The sequence below is a fragment of the Canis lupus genome, chromosome 12 (assembly GCF_011100685.1).
Source record: "Canis lupus familiaris isolate Mischka breed German Shepherd chromosome 12, alternate assembly UU_Cfam_GSD_1.0, whole genome shotgun sequence".
Classification (NCBI taxonomy): domain Eukaryota; kingdom Metazoa; phylum Chordata; class Mammalia; order Carnivora; family Canidae; genus Canis; species Canis lupus.
The window spans coordinates 34,776,512-34,799,630 of NC_049233.1; the positions used below are offsets into that span (position 1 = coordinate 34,776,512).

Genomic DNA, 23,119 nt, shown 5'->3' on the forward strand with positions numbered 1-23,119 from the left:
TCTTTTTATACTCTTTATATTAAATGAATAATAATTTATGTAGTTTACTGAATCTTAAAGTTTTGTTTCTTAGAATTTTATTCCCAGAACCAAGTTATAGTGGTTTATGGCATATACTCTGTTTTTGCTGAGTGAGTGAATGAATGAATTTTAGACAGTCAATTGAGAGAATGAATTGAGCCTTAGAAGCACCTTTTTAGAAAGGGACAAAAAAATACAGTTTTTAAAATCTCAGTAAAATATGATATTTTATGTGTTAGAAGAAGGCTTAAACTTATTTTAAAAATATTTTTTAAACATTTGAAGTCTTTACTGGTATTTTTAATTTTAATATACTTGCAATATACTAGTCTTTTATACAAGTTTTATGACACAAGAAAAAGTTAGAACACATATTTTAGTGTTTTGGGTGTTTTGTTTTTTTTTTTTTAAACAGTTCACGTTACTTACAGATTCTCTTATTTTAAGCATATACACATTGTGTTTATTTGCCTAGAAAGAAAGAGAATGAGAGAAACAGAGAGAAGAGAGCTTTGATTATGGAAATTAAGTTCCCTAAACTTAATGCAGGCTAGATTATTTCAATACTGTGTTAAAATAGTCCCAGTTTTTTTTTTTCATGTGCTCCAAGGTCTATCAGATTTCTCACTAGGTAAAAAGATTTATAAGTATATTTATCACTTAAGTATTTTCAGAGATCCACTAAGTAATGTACTGAAATAATTTTTAGTTTGGGGTTATAGTATAATACAGTGAACTTCTATTTAAAATGTGTGTTCAAAATCTTCATCCCCATAAAAAAACTAAAAGGTTAACATTTTGTATATTTTTTTCAATAGTGTTGGTTGTTCTGATGTGAAATTTGTATTTCATTCTATATTGAGGGAGCTGTGTAGGTGTTTTACTATTTAACTGTAGGAATTTACTGAATGTATCACGTTAATATATCACAGAAATGATGTAAGAAGATAAATACATTGTTTCAAAGACATATGGCAGAGAGTACAAAAAGAATACTTGGTTATAGAAAAATTAATATAGATTTTTAAGAAGTATCAACTTACTAAGAGGAAAGTTGCTATGGTAAACTCTGGATATGTATTATTTTTAAAAATTATATGTCTCATTGATATATCATGCTTCAATATTCAGGCCTGTTATAAGAGTATTCATTTAGTTAATAAGGAATTTATGCCATGTGAAACTCTGACTTTCTTTTCTAAAATAGCAATTAATTGGAATTCTCAGTTCATGTGTTTAACAAACTTTTCTCTTTTGGGAACATTTTGAGAAGATAATTCATAATTAATGTTCTTAAGACTCGAATTAGCAATAGCCTAGATGAAACTGCTTTAAATAAAACTTGGTGTTTATTTAAATTATCCATTCATGAACTCCTGTTGCACAACTAAAAGAACCACAAACTCTGGCATTTTGTAGAAATTCATTGTTACTGGCCATATTTTGCTAAAGATCGATATCCAAAACGTCATGTGTTCCTAAAATTCTTTGCATTTCCTCCAGTTGTTATAATACTTTACAGGTTCAAAAGCATATAAGGGTACTGCATATAACTCTTATATAGTGAGATTATAGTTATATTACTTCTGTAGAAATAAGAATTGCTTCTATGAAATCAGTTGGATTGTATGCTGGATTTGTTGTTTTTTTTTTAAAAAGCTTATGTTCTATTGTTAATATCAACATTACTGTTTATGATATTCATATTCACAGTTGTCTTTCAGAGAAATCATCAATTTGTAAGGATTGAATTGAGGTGGGAAGAAAGGAATGACTGAGCTTGAAATTGATGGAGTTATTTTGAAATTTAATATAAATATACTTAGTCAACACTTTTTTGTTATTTGAGGTTCCTGAAATTTATGGTCTCAAAACCTTTCAAAAATCTGAGAACATGTGTTATTGTATCTAAGTGTTCTAACATAATTAAAACAGATCTGGTTTACTTTTGATTTTATGAAGTGCTCTGAGACTTTTGGTAAATGATAATAGTATCTGCCATCATCATATTGTGGATCTATTTCAAACTGAACAGACATGAAATCTTTGTGTCCTAAAATATGTTTTTAAAAGTAAATTTTTTATTTGATGATAGATTAGCAGAATGTAGCACATTCTATTTATGATTGATTTCATTGTTTGTAGGGCTATAGGATTATTCTTTCTTCTTTTGACAGTATTTTTTAAACATTAGTTCAATCTTCTTTGTAGTTAACGCTGAATGAAGTTCATTTGCAAATTAAGTCTCTACTATACTTGACTTCCTTCTTTCTAGTCTTCTTTTTTGTTGCTGTTGTCTTTTTTATTTTTAACAAAGGGTAGTTTTATTTATTTATTTATTTTTGAAAAAAGAACTGAATTGATGATAAGCATTGTTGGTAAGAGCAGATATTTCAAATGGTTTAGATTCCTGTAGTGATACAACTTTTGATGAACTCATAAAATGTTATTCATACAGTTGCTGGATACAGTTATCTACTTGATTGTTTTTAGGATTCGTGCCAGGATGATTAGATTGTTTGACTGGATACATTTTTTTTTTTAAATTCAGTCTTAGTCCTCTGTATTTGTACCATAAAAGCAATATGTTCTATAAAGGCAACACATCCTTTGAAAGAGCATTTTTACTAAATTTTGAAAAGTTTTTTAAAGTTTCTTCTAAAAATTAAAAATGCTAGCCTCTTTGCTACATGGAATCTGATTATGTTAAAGTATACTTAGAAGAAAAGAAGAGGAGTGATTACAACACAGATTTTGAGATAAAGTAGCCAAAAAAGTAGCCTTACAATTTAAATAACTGATGGCATGTGATAATTGAGCAAAGACTCCTAAGAAATTTCTCTGATTATATTCCAAATTTGTATTCCAATGTAGTCCTTATAGGGAGTGAAGCTGAAAGCAACATAACTGTTTGCAAAAAAATGTTGTATGGTTTTCTGAAACCAACCAAGTGACTTTTTGTGCTCAACTGAATATCTTTTAAAGAAATACTTAAAAATTATTTGTAAACTAATACTTGGTGTTCCAGTTTTATTTTATGTGTTCTATTATTAATATATCTGTTACTTAAAACTCTGACGATACCCACTTCAGAATTATCTAGATAGACCACTATTTTTCAGTAAATAGTGTACAAATAAGGAGGTAGATATAAAGCTTTATGAAATGTCTAAGAAATATAATCTCCAAAGAATAATTTCACTTTGGGATATTTTAATATAACTAATTTGGGAAGGAAGAAAGGATTACTTAAACTAGGATAATTTTTTCCTTGTGGGAAATGTTACTGAATATTTTCAAAATGAAAAGAAAATGCTTACTATCTAGTAAAAAATGGAATTCTGTTTTTCGTGGCTTATATGAAATTACAAATTATCTGAAATGCTATCATTTTTGAAATGATGAAAAATGTTCATTATGAATATATGGATGCTTTTTAATATGCTTGCAATAAAAAGTCATAATGGATTAAGTTAGAATTTATAGGAAAAATTAGTACTGAAATATTTTTGCAGTTCCTAAAAGAAAGAAAAAATGCCACACAATATATTTTTCAATGCCAAACATTATTAATTTCCCAATGTTTATGTTTTTATTTTAAATATTTAAATTATTGTATTCATTCTTTCTTTGATTAATTTTAGTACCATATTTGAGACTTCTTATGATTTGTCATTGCAATTTATCATGTCACATTATATGTTGTACATTTTTATTATTCATGCCATTGTGCTGATTCACATTTCCGTGTCTAACTATAAATTTGCTGATTTCTTTCTTTTGTTTCCATCATTATGTGCATTTAATTCATTGAAGAACAAGAAAAATATAACTCTTCCACAAAAGGTAAATATTAATGTAACTTTTTAACCATTTAATATTATTCCTTTTCTTTCATAATATGTGAATTATATAACTGTATTTATTGAAATAATGAGCAAAATTATTTAACATAAAGGTAGTTTCCTCCCTGCAAAGATTTTGTAGGGCATTTGGCGTTAAGTATTTTGCACTGTGCACATTGAAGAGGAAAAGATTAAAATTAAGAGTGCTTTTGTCTCAAAATTGATCTATGATGACAATTACTTTTGAAAAATAATATATTTTTATATGTTTTTGTTTGTTTGTTTGGATTCCCCTGCTCTCATATAAAAGGTTTGATTATGCCTCTGTTCAGCATAGTATCTACTGCAAAGGATGAGAAAAATCCCTGGATATTCCCTTCTGATATTAGTAACATTATAGAAAGTTTGGTTCCCAGTGTAATCATACATCTGGGAAACAGCTGCCTAAATATCACTTCTCTCGGCCTCAGTACTGTTACAATACCCATGAGTTCTGTCTTCCTGAGTGACAAGGAAAACCACTCAGCCTGCTATGTTGGCACATTAGTGACCTCCTGTCTTATTATCTTTTGGATCACATTTGATTTTTGGTCTTTGGACTTGAGTTTCAAGTACTCGCATACCTTGTCCTGCTCATGTACTGCCCGTACCATTTTCTATTCACTGTTACTGTTGGCCTGATAATTAAATATTTGAACATTAGCTTTTAGCTTAATAGAATGTTGTTAATAATAGTTAAAAAATTAAGTAATCCTATCTACATAATAAAAGTACATTTACTTAGTATTTGTGGATTAATGATTGAATTAATTTTTTAGGCATAGTAATCCTAAAACTTAGTCCAGAGAGTAGCATCATCCTTTTTTATGAATGATAAAGCTCAGATTCAGAGACATTAAGAGATTTACCCATCTACACTGCTAATGAATGGTAGACTATACACCCAGGTCTCTTACTTTTTGACTTCCTTCCTCTATACTCTAGTATATCCTATTTTAATAGACATGAATCCCAAGTACATTATCCCTAACTCCTAGGTATTAAGGTATGTGTTATATACCTCAGTATTACCAAGTGAAAATGGGAGATAATATTCGATTATTTACTTAATTTGAATTTTAAAGATATATTTATATTCTGGCAAAGTATCTGACATACCAGGCAATAAGTAGATATTAATATAAAATAAAATGTTATTCAATAAGGTCAAAATATCTTGGTCCTTAGATTTTGCAAAGATTGCTGGCCAACCTGCAATTTTAATTCAGGTATCAGAAACACAACTTTAGATTCAGTGGTTCAAAAATGGCCAATGCATTTGTACCTAGATGAATTTAGTTGGATTTGTATGATAAATTTAGTATGATAAAAACCTTAAAATTTTATATTAGAAATGGGTCATGACCTAATTAAGTTAGCCAAAAGAAAGAAAAATGTAATAATTCTTCACTTAGAAAAATCTTCTATATATATATTATTACTAGCCAAAAGCTATAATTAGCTAATCAAAACAAAACAAAACTCGTAAGTTGTACAACTTAAAATCTCTATGAGTTGTGCACATTTACAGCCTCACTACACAGCCTGACATTTCTGCAAGGTCATTGTGTTCTGGCTGAGAGGTATCGTCACTCTGCCAAGTCTTCTTTGCATGTAGAACATGGATATGCTTCATGGAATGGACCACATGACTAAAACAGCCAAAGAGGCACATCCCAAAATGCATGTAAGCAAGGCAGAGGTTGTTGCTTCCCTCTCCTAGGATTTAAGGGAGTATTGCTTAGTCACAAAAAGTTTGAAAAGCCCATATATGATAGAAGCAAGTTCAAGAAATTTCTTTAAAGTCAAAGTTTAGGTTCACATATCCCCACAAGAAAGAAACAGTTTTATTTTGTATAGAAACCCTGCTGCTATGAGCTGACTTTTCTGTGATGGATTGTATTGGAGAATTAAGTTATCTTGAATCTTCCCTGGATAGATGAAGACTGGGACAAACTGCCTACCTGAAAGTATAAACTAAGGGGCTCCTAGTGACAGTTTGTTTTTAATGAATGTAGACCAACTTGTAGGACAACTAACAGTCCCAGTTTGTGGAGGACTGAGAGGTTTCCCGAGATACAAGATTTTCAGTGCTTGAATTGGGGCAGTTCCAGACAAAATGGGATGGTTGGTCACCCTAACTGTAAAGGACCAATATATAATTTTCCAGCATATGTTTGTAAAGCACATAAACAGAGATGTTAAATACTATTAATTTTTTAATGTTAGATAGAATTTATTCACCACTTATTCTATGTCAATAACTTGACTAAGAGTGCTATATATTTATCTCATGTTCTTACAACAACCTGAAAGATAACTATGTTTATGGTAACAACATGTGCAACTGTAAGGAAAGGATTAGTACCTGTTTCATAGAGAGAGGGCTAAGTGGGATGCCTAAGGGATAAAGCTGCTGCACAGCAGAACCAGATTTCAAGTCTGCCGCCCATTTTCTGTCTACAGTCCATGTTGCTATGACATCTACCACTTACAGCACCTTAGAGAGGCTCATGTAGGAGTCCCACCTCCCCCTGATGACCCAATTTTTTACTACGCAACTAAATCTTATACCCGGCTTGTCCCTCAAATTAATGTATTTGAATAAAGATAACACATTCTTGAACTTGAAAAGTTAACTGAGGAACTATAAATGTTTATAAAACGTTATTTATCTTTTCCCTCCCTCTTTTATGTTGAAAGCTGAGAGACCATATCATTTTAGACTTCACAAACTGCTTTATAGGCATATTTTAATTATTCATTCTAAAAGTAAGCCAATTTTTCCCTCTCTGCTACATTTCTTGGACAGTTTTAAAGAGCCCATGAATGTAGTTTGGGGGCATCGAAATAATGATATAAGAAGATCAAAACAGAACCAGAAATTAAATGACTTCAAGGTGAGAAAAAATGTTACTATCATAATAAATTTCTAATTTATATACGTTTGGATACTATTTCTTAAGTGCACTAACTTTGGGGGTTTTGGAAGCAATTTTAAATCCTAGCAAAACATGTCACATTCTCTTTTATACAAATATGAATTTTCTTTATTATAAAAAATGTGTAACTTACACCTGTGGAGAATGAAAAGCAATTAGAGTTCAAATTATTAAATGGTTTGAACAGGAACAAAGAGTAAGTGGCACTTGTTGCTTTTTTTATTTTCCTGCTTCACTAATAAAATATATAATAATTATTGCAACCAAGTTGTAGGGGCTCTGTAAGGATTGTCTACAGTCAAGTGTATTTTAAAGTATAAGGTTTTTATAAAAAATGGTCAAATCAATTACCTGTACTTTCCTTCCTTAAGTGTTGACAAGAACAGTTGGAATGCTAAGTTAAGCAAAATAGAATTTATGGAACTATTAAGCATTACTGCAATTCATATAAAAAATGAAAAACATTATTTAATAATCTTCTGTTACCTAAATTATTGTATAGATGATACCTGCACATTTACTTTAACAGTATACTATGGTTGTGAAACACATTATAGGAAAAAATCATGTAACTTAATCTTTGTTGAAAGTAAACTAATTTGTGTATTCAGAAGCAGCACTATTTTAACTGTCACTAAGTAGAAAAGGATTTCAGTTCTATTAACATTTTTATTAGATGCATATTTAGTAGGGTGCATTTTAGGCCAGGTGATTCATTTCCTGTTATTATATCATGTTGTGATTTCAAAGGTTTAAGTTTCTGTATCTTCCAGGCTTTGCTTTTCTTGAACCCTTATGAATATTTATGAATATCATAAATATTCAGAGCTCCATCAGTAAAAGTGCCTAATTTACCCATTTCTTTTTTTGCCACAAATCCTTAAATATAGTTGTCATTCTAGCCTTCTCTTTAAACTTTAGAGACATAGTGAGTGAAGCAGCTTACGTATAACAGTTCAGAACTCTTGGTTTTAATCCTGTTTTCCCATCTGTTGATTAATATATGGTTATTTAAAATAGTATATAGACTGTAAAAACTTCAAAGTAGTTAGCACTTATGTCAACTTGCAAGATCTGCCTTGTTGAGGGAGAACATTGTTACCGCTTTCTTCCTAGGATTTTTTTTTTCTTCCTAGGATTTTTTAAGAAAGTGTAGAGGAAAAGTAAAAGGCAGACAGATGTCTAGCCATGCATAAGTTCTGTGATTTTTTTTTCCTTTAACAGCATGTGTTTCCCTTCAATATTGTATTTTTAACAAATTTTAAAATTGATAAGCACTTTTTATATTAAAAAGGGAAGAGACTATCAAAAAATTGATGCTGAATTTAGCAGTTAAGCCACATCAAACCTTTCAAGTTAGATACTCCTCCCATCTGTATTGTAATGGCATAATAAAATAATGTGATTGGAATAAGTAATTGGAATAATGAAAACTATGAATAAACATTTTGGAGATCACTTGGAATGAAGAACATGATCCCTCAGGGAATGATTTTGGTATTCCCCCAGAGAAGCCTTACATACATGGGCTGCTTTTCATGAAAACTGTATTCTTGAAAGTGTCTCATAAGGAAAAAAGTTCCCCCCAGAATAGAAATACATTTTATAAAGCTGTTTACCCTTATGAAACACAAAAGGGCAAAGTAGAATGACAGATTATTTCATCAAGAGCCTTTCTAATCTGTCAAGTATCTGACTAGTATTTGCAGTGTTACTCTGGTGCTTGGCAATTTTAACACTGAAAGGGATGCCTGGGATTGGTAATCTTAGCTTTGTTTTAGACAGTTCAGTGAAAATCAGCATGCTTAAACAAGAAATGGTCTTGTGGCTTTGGCTATGGTGAGATTTGAATGATTATATGTACAAATTACCTATTCCGCCTGTGCCAATATTGCACTTCAATGATCCATACCAAACATAAGTTATTTTCTTTAAAAGCCTTTAAAGGCAATATGTTTTCACTTTACATGTTATTTACTTGTTATATTTAATACTTCTCATGCTGGATAGATGTTATCTGTTATTTTTATTGTTTGTACTATGATTGCACAATTCTTAATATCTAAGAAAATCATACAAGAGCACAAGGAAAACAATTTGATACATTTCTACCCTTGCAAATTGTAATGCATTTTATTTTGGGAAAATGACCCACAATTTGGGCATTTCTGTGTAGTGAAAGTACTATAAACATTTAATTTTCATGTAGATATACTGTATATGTGTGTGGAAGGTAGAGGGTGTATTTATATCATAGTTGTTTGCTACACTTGTATGACTCCAAAAATAGGATGAATATGCAAGGAATGCCTTTTTTAATTGGAAAAATAAACCACAATAATAAATAATAATGTAAAATGCACTGTTGATTTTTTCCCCCATTAACATCTATAGTTTTAGCAAAAAGTTAGCAAATTTTATAATACTGGGAATTAGGTAATAGAGCAAGAGAGAAAGTCATTTGTAGTTTTTTGTTTTTTAAACGTGGAGAAAATTCTAACACCCTATTGAAATAAACAAAATCATAAGCTATAACATCTGGCAGTTAAACTGAGCAATCTTATTACTTTACAAATAAAAACTCCATAATGAAGAGATGTATCAGGAATTGATCAAGGCTACACTGATGAATTGATGAATGGTAATGCACCCAAGATTGTAAGCCATGCCTAGTCATTCCTGCGGGGTCTTTCTGTTTTGCCACATTGCTTCCAGATGTATGGAGAATGTTTATACATCTTAACAATTTGTGTCACTTAAAAGCCTAAAAAACTGTTAATAGAGACTCTTCATTTTTGAATTTTCAAATATCAACCCATCTTTCTGTTCAAGTTGTATATAGTTTATAATAGTTAAAAATTCAGTTAGCTAAGTTTTTAAATCTTTTATTACTTATAGTCTCCATGTTTCATGTTATATTGTTTCTTATATTTGAGTTACCACTATCAATGAGTTTTTAAGTGCTTCAGAGAAGGAATTTTTTTTTCAATACTGTCAATAAGTGAGACATCGTAAATGTTTCATTTATGTATCTCATTCTACCTGACAAATTCCAGATATGTGGTCATTTACCATTGCTCTTCTGGACAGACATTGGAGCAAAGATGGGACTTCGTTATCTCTGAACTCTCATTGTACTACTACTGAGAAGTAGGGAAGCAGAGGCATTGGTTTTTCTATTGACAAAATCTGATAGCACTTTGTAGTTGACTTGACAAACATTAACCTCCAGTCATGATTGACAGATGTACTAGCTAACTCTGTTATAAATTAAAATAATCATAATGTTTTTAATTTAATATATTTAGTAGTATGGAAATTTTTATTATTCCTATTCTCTTTTACACTTATGTTTCACCTAGAATACTACAAAGTATTAGAAGGTTTAACAATATAGTATCTGGATTATCTTTTTGCCTATAAACACAAACATTTGAAACTCCAAATTTATGTTAATTTGTAGATGCATAGGAAGAAATGAAGATTTCGGATTTGAAGATCAGAGCAAATTTATCATTATGTAATTGTAAATTCATTTATATTTTAAATATATTTAAGAAAGTGTAATGCTTAAATTATAATTATCTTAAATTATACAAAACTTTAATATTTAAAATCTTTTTAAGCAAATCACAAATATCTGTAAGTCAGAGGAGTTTCCCTGAAAAAATTACATTATCTTTGGAAGAGATGATATTATAGACATTTTTCAGTGAGGGACAGTTAGGGAAGATTTAACCTTTTAACTTTATTATTTTTTTAAGTCACAGGCCTCTTTAATAATCCTATGAAAGGGATAGATCTAGAAGAAATGCATGTAGGCACAAACACAGTATTTGCAAATGATTTTACCTTCTTTGGAATTTCATCAAAGATCATCCATACCATTAGAGTAAGAATTCATAGCAAAGTATGGGACATGAGAAGAGAAACAATTATTTTAGTCTGTCTTTTTAATAATATTTAATACTTTCCATTAGCAAATTGTAATAAACTATAGACTTTTAAAATTGTCCTTACTGGGATGCTTGGGTGGCTCAATGGTTGAGCGTCTGCCTTTGGCTCAGGGTGTGATCCCAGAGTCCTGGAATCGAGTCCCACATCGGGCTTCCTGCATGGAGCTTACTTCTCCCTCTTCCTGTGTCTCTGCCTCTTTCTCTCTGTGTCTTTCATGAATAAATAAATAAAATCTTTAAAAAATAAATAAATAAAATAAAACCGTCCTTACTTTTCTCACCTTTCGTGTTCCAGAGTCCTTGTTGAGTTTAGAAGAAATGAGTTCATAAGTATGGTTTTAAATTAACCCATAAAGGTTCTAGTTTTATTATTTCTTAATTATAATATTGAGTTGATATTTGACATATGTACATTCATTTAAAAATGTCAGAGTTTAAAATAATAGTGTAAATGAAGTGGAACTAAAGAAAATGGATTAAATTCAATATATATTTTTTTAGCTAAATTACTATCTGCTTTTGAAGAAGCACAGTTTTTTTAACATCAGACACAGCATTCAGCTTGTAGAAAGCACGGTGAAAAATTCCAACTTAAATACCTTTTGTATAAAATTACAGTGTTGGGCACCTGGGTGGCTCAGTTGGCTAAGTGTCTGCCTTTGGCTCAGATCATGATCCCAGAGTCCTGGGGTCTAGCCCAGCATCATGCTCCCTGCTCAGTGGGGAGCCTCCTCCCTTCTGCCACTACCCCTGTTAGTGCTTTCTCTCTCTCTCTGTCAAATAAATAAATAGAAATTTTTTTTAAAAATTACAGTGTTAATTGTACCTTAGAGGGAGAGAAGAATTGTTTATTCATATCACGTTATCACAATTATAGCTAAAATTTAATCTATAGCAAACATCCTTCTCTTTTAACTGTTTTACCTATGCTATATGTTCATTAAAAAACTAAATGCAATTTAAATTTGTTGTAGAAAATGAGAGCATTTTTTTCTTAACTTCTAGTATATGACAGTTTTGAAATTAAAAAAAAATTAAAACCCAGAAGTCCCCCAGTTTTTAAATTCCTTTATAACAGAATGACAACTGACATTTTAATGATTTTGTTAGTTTACAAATGCTGCCAACATTCAGAATGCTCCTAAAATGTGAATTTAATGCTAGGGTTTATGGGAGAATTGGAAAATATTTCATATTTTAGCTTTGCTATTGGCATTAAAAGTGCCAATGCAAAAATTTTAAATGACCATTCTTTTCAAAACAAGATACTTGAGCTTTCTAGGCCATGGTTAATTTTGCTTATACCGGGATACTTGACAGATAACCATATTCCAAGGATTCAAATCATTTTTAATCATTTCTAAGTATCTATATAAATCTACATTAATAATCATGTCCTCTGGTTCAAATTGTGATATTTTATTTTAATTCATATATTGTTTTACTGTTTAGATAGACACACCAATAATTCAGAAATAATGTCATCTCAAGTAAGCAAACTCTGTAAAAAAGTTAAACTCTCCAAATTCACATGGAAGCTTCTTCATTGATGTTTGGAGAAAAAATATTTACTGAAACATAATAACTTGTATGAATAATTATTTCAGAATACACACTAATGTATATACCATATGGAAGTATTGAGAATAACTAAAAAAATGTGAATTTTATGTAATTATTTGATGTTTTGATATGAGTTAGTAAATGATAAGCTATTGGCATTTTGCTTCTGTTCTTGGGATCTGAGAGCAAGCAATGAGGATAGATGGCAACTACATTTTTTTCTGGGTAGTCAAGGGAGTCTACTGACAATTTTGAATCAAAATTTGGGGATTTTCTTTCTTTGACAGATTAAAAAATGTTAACTTTTATTCCCTTAAGAATAAAGATAGTGTATTAGTCATTTTTGGAAGGTCAAATGAAGTCATTTAAAACCATTTTAGTGGGTACCTGAGTGGCTCAGTGGTTGAGCATCTGCCTTTGGCTCAGGTCGTGATCCCGGGGTGCTGGGATCGAGTCCCACATCAGGCTCCCTGCATGGAGCCTACCTCTCTCTCTGTGTGTCTCATGAATATAAATAAAATCTTTTTAAAAATCTACAAAAAAAAAAAAAATTTTAGGATTCGTTTTAGTTAGGCTACCACTGTCTCCTTATGATTTAGTTTTGAGTTTTGCAACATAAAGATTTAAATACAGCCATATCACAAACTAAGTAATCCTATTTAGAGAACTGAGGTGTTGTCCTGGCAAGGTAAAATCACCAGAAATGTTTCAGATTGCTTCAGGCCAGTAGCTCTTGGGAAATTATCTTTTCAGTGTAAGTAACTATCTTCCCTAAGAATTTCATGATAATAAAAGTGAAGGTTACAAAGCTATGGGCCAATCAATGTGAAGAATATCTTAAAAATAATATTATTTGGTGAGAATATTAAGCTAATGTCATTTAAGTTTGGTTTTATTACAAATACAGATGACTTTGAGTTACTTTAAGCTTTAAGTGCACAGTATGACTTATTACTTACTGTTCATTTGATTTCCTCCATACTCAAAGCAAATGACAGAGCAAGTATCTCAAGGTACCTACACCATAGGCAGAAGGCAGAAAACATATTTTTGTACATTTTCTGTATTGCACATGGCTTTATGTAAATATAACGCATCTTAATGATTTTGTCTCAATTTCTAATTAATCTCAAGTAGCCTTTTACTTTATAGTAATCATTAATCTATATTGTCAAGTATTTAATAAATTTCTACTACTTTTCTCAAGATCTCCATTGTACCATCCTTTAATCATAATAATCATCATTTACTGTCTCTGAAGTCAGCTTTTTCAAAGCAAGTGTGCATCATTGCTTAATTCACAGAACAGTGGTGTCAGGGATGGATGTTGTCTACCTAATTTACTGAATTTAAACAAAGCTAAACATCTAATAATGTTATGCTTAAAGTATAATTAAAACATTTGCCCACACATTTCAAACTATGTATTTATCTCTTGTGCTATTCATCTGTACTTGAATACACAAAAAAAGCTACATATTTGCTTAAGTTTTATAATCGATGTCAGTGTCTTTTATCGAGGATGATAGGCCTTTAGCTATTGCAATGAAAACATTTGCCAGCAAGTGTCTTTATAAACTCCTCATAAGAGGTAAAATCAGCTGCCAAGTCAATAACATATATCGACATTCATATTATAATGAGGGCATTTGGCTCTCTTGGCAGAAGCCTCAGTACTTTAATCACACACACAAAAAAATTTCCCCCCCATAAATATATGTATATACACAACTTAAAACTAAATCTTAGCATTGTGTTGCAGAGGTTGAATAGTCTGAGAAATTGTCAGAAGGTTATAAAAAAATAACATAGGTCTCACACAACACACGTGCATGTTTTGAAGAGTTTATTCTCCACAGAACTGTGCTCTTAGTTCTTTTTCCCCCTTCATTTGTAAAAATGTATAAAATAATAGCAAGGTCTTGAAGCTAAGCTGCTTATGATGGATTCTGACTTAAAATAGCTTGTATTTTATCAAAGGCTGTAGTTTTCCTATCTAAACAGTCACGCTTCTACTTAGGAGACTAAGAAAGATTTAAATGTAATGTATTTCTTTCATATTACAAATTAAAGAGCTAAAAATATTATATTGTATTTTCAAAATGTAAGAATTTCATATATGTGGTCAGATACAGCCACTAGAAATAGAAAACTATTTTTTTTTCTCTTAGTTCATTTCTAAGACTGGCAAATATTCATGAAACACTGCTGGTAGAAATTGATTTAATAAGAATGCCTCAGAAAAGCAGGTGTTTATCAGTTAAAACAGTTTTTAGATGACTGCAGTTAGCTGAGGATGTTAAGTGGATGTGTGCATGCATGCTAAGCATGTGCATATATGTGTGATGTGTTCAGTATGCATATTTGTTTCTCTATATATGTACATGCAACAAGCAGTTGATTAAATGGAAAGCATATTTTCACAATTAAATCTGATTTCACATAGTCATTTATAAATGGAATTGAAAATATTTCATATCAGGTGAAGAAGTAGGGTACTTATATTTTGTTACTAACATTTGTGTTCCCCATTTTGTGTTATTTGAGTCATGTCCATCTTTAGATTAACAGGTGCTAGCATTGAATATTCTGCATTTTGTTTATTAGTCATGAGTTATTTCTAAATTTGATTTAATTGAAATCATATCAAAAGAATTGAAATCTTAAACCATTCAGTTCCAAAAAGTGCTTCGCCTTTGTTAATAGGCTTCCATTGTGTGTTTTTGCAGCAAGCTTAGTAGTGGAGGAGCGAACAAGACAGATGAAAATGAAAGTCCATCGATTTAAGCAGACAACAGGGTCTGGTTCTAGTCAAGAACTTGATCGCGAGCAATATTCCAAGGTAAAACTAGTAGTATCCAACCAATAGTTTCCCTTTAAAAAAAAATGTATAGTGTGTATTGCAGGTAGGACTGGCAAGTGCCAAGTTATGTTAGAGAAGTTATCATTCACGTGATGGTCTTGCATCATAACCTCTGTCCTTTTGATATTTTAGAAGATACGTATCTTTGTTAAAATAAACTTGGGATTTAATGCCTTTTTCTAAAGAGAAAAAGTAAATACTTGATTTAAAGTCATTTAGTGATCTGTTACCAAGTCAAATTGACATAAATAAGCAAGATAATGAAGCTATTTTATTGCTTGAATCTCATTTAATATCGCATTTAAAATATTAAGATAAAAGTTTATAGTCTTAAATACTATTTTAGGTTGATATTGACTATTGAGATTTATTAGTGAGTGACACAAGTTATGCAATGTGAGATTTCTTATTGATCTGTCTTTAGTGAGAAAAATAAATGATATCATATTCTTAGAAACTGAAATCACAATTTCAAGTGGCAATAAAACATTTAATTTATATTTCAATATTATTTTATAAGGATACACTAGGAGTTTATAAACTGCTAATTAGCATCTAATAATTTTAATTAAAATATGTGTAGAATTTTTAACCTCATGAAACAATTTTAAACAGATTATATGTTTCACTTAAAATATACATATATTTTTAATACTTACAAAAGTGGCAGCAGCCATTACAGAACAACCCATGTTATTATTTGATGTCAAGAAGCCCTTTTGGAAGTAATGGACTTTTAGAAATTCAAGATTAAATAAAAACTGTACTTAATATTGTGAACTTGAAATATGAATGTGAGAAAAACCTACTTATTTGTAAATATTGGGGGTTGATCTTTACATAGCCAGATATTCAGAGACTGATACAAAAAAATAGAATTGGTCACAAAATATGACTTGTCACCAGACTCAAAAAGAGTCCTATGTATTGGCTGCGGTTTACCACCCTACATCTTAATTAGCTATAGGATTTCTAATTGAGACAATGCCTAGGGTCACTGATTTCAGTGAGGCTCAGTACCATAAGAGTCTGAAACAACACTTTAAAAAGTAAAATCATTTAAGAAAAAAACAACCAACTTATGCAACGATGAATTATTGAACTCTACATCTGAAACTAATTATTATATGTTGGCTAATTGAATTTAAATTAAAAGAAAAAAAAAACCGTAAGCAGAATATCTTAATGTGCCATAGAGTTGCTGATTTCAGCTCTACAAGTCTTTTCTGTGGTTCATTCTTAATTATTATCACTTAGCTTATTTGTCTGTCTTCTTTATAAATATCATCATTATTTTTGTTTTCTTTTACAACAAATGCAGTAGTGATTAGAAGGCAGGATAATTTAGGTTTTCTTCCTCCACAGTTAGATGCAGTTATTTAGAAAGGTTCTTTAAACTGGAAATGCTTCATTAAAGCTGAAAATGCCTTATTAATTTCGTAACATTATGTCAAAGGATAAGGTCAAATAGAATAACAAGTCAAAGTTAGGGACAGTATAGGAAACAAGAAAGAGATAAACAATTAGTGTAATCTTAGCCTTTCTGGATCATTCTGGACTCGGACTCCAATCATCAATCAGTTGATCAAAAAAATTTACAAAGGAAATGCGTTACAAGTCTAAACAACCATGAGGGGGCCCTGAGTGGTGCAATAAGTTAAGCCCAGGACTCTTGATTTCCACTCAGGTCATGATCTCAGGGTCTTGAGGTTGAGCCCCATATCAGGCTCTGCACTCAGCACAGAGTCTGCTTGGGATTCTCCCTCTCCCTCTGCCCCTCCTATTCACGCTCTCTCTCTCTCTAAAATAGATAAATCTTTTTTAAAAAATCTAGACAACCACTAATATTTAATATTTATAATAAATCAAAAATAGGTTTATCTTGATTGGGAGATTCTGACTATTATCTGACTTTTAGAAATTTAGGACTGAAAAAAAAAAAAAAGAAAAAAAAAAAAAAAAGAAATTTAGGACTGAAAAATACCTGAAATTAATCTTCTATTCCAGCTCTCTTACTTACCAAATTTATGAAAGCTGAGGCTTACCAGAATTTGTAAAGCCTTTCTGTGGAGTGATGAGTCCTAGAACTCCTTATCTGAAACTTAGGTATTGCTGTGTTCTGCTTCTTACATCATTGAAATGTACATGTCATTCCAGTTTGATTCAGAAGTTCTCCTATGACTTAATTCGCATGCAGTTAAATTATCATATTCTGTCTTTGCTCTCTCCTTAGCACAGGCATCTTTTTTCTTTTTCTCTCTCATCCCATTTGAATATTAAAAAACTCATAACTTTCAAATATATTATTGTTGCTCTTACTGTATAAGTTAAGACTACTATGTTATCTAAATAAAATTATGATATATTGTATCAATAAATGTGAGACCAAGGATATGGTCTCTTTAAGAACTTATATGAATACAGGATAGGAAAAATATATAAGATAAAATAGTTTATTTTTTATTTTATATGTCAAGTAAAAGATAAATCCTCTACAGTTCTAATATTCATATTGTGGCCTAATACGTAAATTTTTTAAAAGAATTCCCTATTTCATTAGGAAATGATTTAAGTAGTTTTCCATTTTAAGTAGTTTCATTTCGAAGAGTAGGCCAGTTGAACATCTCTTACCTACTGGAGAAGTTCTTTCTCATTTTTTATCCTTTTACTCCAACCTTTTTATAATTTACTTTACAAAAATCATATAATCAAGAACTAGAATTGTCCTAAATTTATAATTTAATATAAATTAACTTTTGAACTTTTTCCTTTCCTGATTCTTTTTTAGTGTTTTAATACATTTGACATTTCTGATGAACACCTTTGTGGAAATTCTGCCAAATTAGAAATTAGTTAGCTATTCTCAAAATATTTAGAACTAAATACCAGTAGAACTAGATTTTTTTCAGGGCAAAGAATTATCAGATAAATGTACTATAATTCTTAAGATGTTTCAAACCTGGCACCTCCTTTAAAATATGGAACATCCCGAGAAGCCTGGGTGGCTCAGCAGTTGCATGTCTGCCTTTGGCTCAAGGCGTGATTCCAGGTCCTGGGATAGAGTTCTGTATCAAGCTCCCCGCAAGGAGCCTGCTTCTCCCTCTGCCTATGTCTCTGCCTCTCTCTCTCTCTCTGTCTCTCATGAATAAATTAAATAAAATCTTTTAAAAAAATAAAATAAAATGTGGAACATCCCTAACTCCATCTTGAATAGGGAATTGGCACTAACTTTCCTTTTGAAAACACACAAGACTGCTTCAGGATCCGTGAAATGTGATGCTATTTTTTCAATGATGTTATATACAGTGTTGCATTCCTTAATGATGGGGTGAAATTCATAATTGGAGGGTGAGTTTGCATTTAGGCACTCACATTTTAAAGACTGTTTATGTTTCTATAACCCAGGAACAGCAACCAAGATTGATGCGATGGGTTTTGTAGGGAGCTGCTGAATGTTTATTATTATTTTTAAAAATAGCCACCATATAATTAGAGTCTCCCCTCACACCAATGACTTATTTCTCTGCCGTATTAGTATAAATTCCTCCTAGTGATATTATATTTCTCAGAATAAATTTATTTCCATTAAAATATTTAATTGTTAAATAGGAAATTGAACAAATAATGCTTGAAGAAAAGTCAAAGTGATTAAACTCCTAACAGTTTTTGAAAATAAATATAGTAGTAAAAAATATATGTAAAAATCTTTCATTTTCTTCAGATAACTAAATGCAAAGAAAACTGTGATCTTGTGTTAAAATGATGGATTGTTTTTTAGCCCAGCATAGAAAACTTTAATATGATATTAATATGATATATAGTCTTTTAAAATCCCTGTTTAATCTCTTTGCTGAAATAGCAAAAGTCTATATACAAAAATGTTGAGGAAGAGACGGCTTATAGAGAAGGAAGATTTCTTTAGTTGGAGAAATAGTTCTGTGTGTATTCACATATTCTTATGCTATAGTCTACATTGCTTATTATTGGAATTTGCCAATAAGGAGAACATTTGTTCTGATGTTAACAGAGTGACAGAAAATCTCCTACAGCTGGGTAGATTTTTATTGTATTAGAACCCAATTCTTTCATAGTCCTTTATGGACAAGCTATCATTTCAGTATGTTTGGAAGCATCATAATAATTACATGATATGTGTACTTAGCAAAATAGTTTCCAAGACAAGTAAGATAGGAGTTATGTTTGTACCCCACTAACAGTATTAAATTCAGATCCTGCTGTGTGAGCATATTTAGTTTTTACCACATCCACTCTATAAATAAAAACAGTTCTGATTGAGATGAGTCATGTTGGCATCATGCTATAAGATATAACAGAATTGATGGTAAAACATTTTCACATTACTTTAAAATGCATGTTATGTTAAGTCATATTAATGTTACATCATACACGAAGTTGTAAAGTAGCTCTCAGTTCTGCACATATATGAATTTCCCTTGAATTATAATTTAACATATGACTTTCATGAACAACTTACATAATTAAGAAAAAATTCTTTGGAAAGATAACTTCATTGATAGTCTATAATTTGGAATTGTTTTCATCCTGGATGTGAAATTCTTTGCCCAATACATTCACATGAGATATGAAGAGTTAAAACTAACATGCAAATACCTCAGGCCTGAACTACTCTTACCTGAAGGATTATTAAATAAATATGATTCTCTTTTCTATGATTTTTTTAAAAATATTATTGTTTTATACTTCTTTTTTATATACAGATCCAGGTTTTTAGCAACATTTATTAGTGTACTTTAGCAAGACATTTATGCAAATTTTTATAAAGAATATTTGGACTATTTTAGGTTCATTAAAACTATCTATATGGAGCATCAGAAAATAGAAGAGATTTTCTGCAAGTTTAATAAACATTTGATATTTTCACATCTCAGCACATAAATATAAAATTAAATTACTTGTTAAGAAAATTAAATACCCAATGTTTAGTCATGTTTTTCTTTTAGTCATGTATTCTATCATTAATAAGTTATATTATCGAGGCAGCCCAGGTGGCTTGGTTTAGGGCCGCCTTCGGCCCAGGGCATAATCCTGAAGAGCCACGATCCAGTCCCACGTCAGGCTCCCTGAGTGGAGCCCGCTTCTCCCTCTGCCTGTGTCTCTGCCTCTCTCTCTCTCTGTGTCTCTCATGAATAAATAAATAAAATCTTTAAAAATTAAAAAAGTTATATTATCTTAAACTTTCAGTACCAAAAATAAGAGAAACACTGAATAATCAGGTATTTTAAAAGTATATATAATTACGGTTGAATAGTTATGTTATAACCTATTTATTATGATGAAAACACAAATATAAAATAATAATATATAAAGCTACTTGCTATGTCATCTACTGCAATAAGAGTCAAATAGAGGAATACATTTAACTGCTCTGACAACTTTGCATGTTTTAATCTTCTGCCTAATGATTTCTAAAGTCTTAGGTGTAATGAATACCAAAGCAAATTTAAAAATACAACATATAGTGTATGCTCAAATTTTAATAGGAATCCCATTTTTTTTTACTTTTGACACTGAGCAGATAGTTTAAATCTGAAAATGTCTAATTAAACTACAGTAGAGAGCTGAGGTCCAGTTTTTGCCTCCATTGCTTTATTCCTCCTTGGCACAGGCCCTTAATTTAATACCAGCCCTTTATGAAGAGATATATATTTTGAAGAAATGTGAAACAAATTGATGTCTTAAAACAGAGAAACTGTGTAGGTAAATTGAATAGTTTTGGAAAGAATCAAAAGCATAGACAAAAAGACGTAGTCTATACCATGCATACAGTAGAGATGACCAAACAGGCAATAATGACAACCAAAGTAAGAATAGAGAAACCAATACACTGGAAAAAAGGACATTTTGAAGTTTCAAGTATATGCCAGTAATTTATTCAATGAATTTTCTGCCCAAACATTTAAAGTTTTTGTTTGATTTATAATTCAGTCTTCATAAACCATTTTTTACCACTCAAAGGATGTAGGATTTTTGTATTGAAAATCATATATTACATTAGTGTCTGTATTATTTTTTATTCCACACTACTTTTTTGAAGGTACACTTTTACTTGGCATGGGCTAAGTAGTCATTAACCTCACCATGTATGTCTCTTTTCCCACAACCTGATGATGGAGCTCACACTTTCTTGTTTTTAATCTTTAGTATAGCATACATAAAGATCAGTACAGAAGCTGTGATAACGTCTCTGCCAAATCATCAGATAGTGATGTCAGTGATGTGTCCGCCATTTCCCGAACCAGCAGTGCCTCACGCCTCAGCAGCACAAGCTTTATGTCAGAGCAATCTGAGCACCCCAGGGGTAGAATCAGGTGAGTTGGCAACACTGTTTATGTAAACTGGGTCTGTATCCATGGTATAAAAATGCATCTAGCTTTCTTAATGTTCTTGCTAAAATACAGTTTAGGTCAAGCAGCAGAAACATTTCCCTAATATAACTGAGACTGGAGTGGGTTGAGTGTTATTTGCTATTGTGTACTATTGCCTACAGACTATTCAATACTATCTAGCTTATAACTGTAGTCATAATTTTAGAGATTGCTCAGAGTCATATATATGGAAGTTTCTTCTAATGTAATTAAATCCACAAAGCATCCTTTAGTCCAGTGTTAAAATCTTTTTCCTGAAAAGGGCCAGATAGTAAATATTTCAGGCTATAAAGGACAGTCTCTCTTGCATTTACTTTATGATATCATTGCAGTGTGAAAGCTATGCAAACAAGTGAGCATGACTGTATTCCAATAAAACTTTATTCATAAAAACAAGAAGCAGGCTACGTTTTGCTCATGGGCTGTAGTTTACTGACCTCTTCTTTAGTCCCATAGCAATTGGTCTTTCAGAGTAGGACTGAGCAGACGTGATACTAAATACACATCCCTAGTTTACATTACATGAGTTCTAAGAAATCTGCATGAAGTTTGTTTAAAACACCAGTTGTGCTCTTGTCTTTTTACAACACAAATGCCTCGCTGAAAGAGAAAAGACCACAGGAATCAGAGTGCCATCTTACTTAACGCAGACTTAGTCTGGACAAGCCATATTTTATATTTGTTCTTAACTAGTTTCCAGAAAGAAGTTTCATTGAAGGAATTTGGGGCTTGGTGAGAGGCCCAAAAAATAGAAATGTTCAGAATAGGAGCAATTACCTTTCTAATACTCTGAAAATGGACCTCATAAGGGTACAAATAGATTTCCTAGTGACAAATCAGTTTTTTCTAGGCATTTTCGGTTTTCAGCTTCCCTTTCTCTGCTCTGCAGTTTAGAATACATAGGAGCTGAGAGAGTTTCTCAAATATATAAGTGGATTAGGTAAATTTAGGCACAAATGCTAACAGCTAAGCAAATTTCCCCTTAAACTAGTGAAGAACTACTTTTCTTATACCCCCATACTTTAAGCCAGTGATTGATTCTTGGTATGTGGTACACATGTGATTTCTTAGAATACTTAGGAGGAATAGATAGGAAAAATGAGATGGGATATTAGTAGCTTTCTTTTGACATTCAGTCTAGTTATCTTTTCATACGTATTCTTCTCCCTGAATATCCTCGTAGGCACACAGGCATAACTGTACATACATACACACACACACACACACACACACACACACACACAGGCACACACAGGGTTATTTTTCATCCATCATCAACCACGTGGTAGAAACCTGAGAAGGCTTTGGAATAAAAAAAAAAAAAAAAAGGAACAAAATAATATCAATATAAAAACACTGTGTCTCACTAATTAGAACATTGCTTTTAGTCTTTTTAGCCATTAAATATTTCCTGTTCTTATAACTAACATTGTGAAGAATGATGGTTCTCAATATAATACTGCTTCTCATTTCTATTTTTTTA

General features: G+C 31.2%; 1 protein-coding gene and 1 long non-coding RNA gene across 53 annotated transcripts in view; one reads left to right on the top strand and one right to left on the bottom strand.

Moving 5' to 3' along the window:
• Positions 1–23,119, top strand: part of RIMS1 (regulating synaptic membrane exocytosis 1) — a 477,431-nt gene that overhangs the window by 367,573 nt on the left and 86,739 nt on the right. For 26 of the 50 annotated variants that reach the window (XM_038554462.1, XM_038554474.1, XM_038554478.1 and 23 more), the window contains 3 exons: positions 3,838–3,867; positions 15,096–15,208; positions 21,413–21,579. The exons of 7 other annotated variants lie outside the window; for them this stretch is intronic. In XM_038554462.1, the coding sequence (XP_038410390.1) occupies positions 3,838–3,867; positions 15,096–15,208; positions 21,413–21,579 (310 nt within the window). The remainder of the gene's footprint in view (positions 1–3,837; positions 3,868–15,095; positions 15,209–21,412; positions 21,580–23,119) is intronic. 17 more of the 50 variants (XM_038554466.1, XM_038554475.1, XM_038554480.1 and 14 more) reach the window with 1 other exon arrangement.
• Positions 1–23,119, bottom strand: part of LOC111098312 — a 178,132-nt gene that overhangs the window by 23,265 nt on the left and 131,748 nt on the right. For 2 of the 3 annotated variants that reach the window (XR_005367908.1, XR_005367909.1), the window contains exon 3: positions 13,326–13,383. The exons of the other annotated variant lie outside the window; for it this stretch is intronic. This is a non-coding gene — a long non-coding RNA (uncharacterized LOC111098312). The remainder of the gene's footprint in view (positions 1–13,325; positions 13,384–23,119) is intronic. 3 annotated transcript variants of the gene reach the window in all.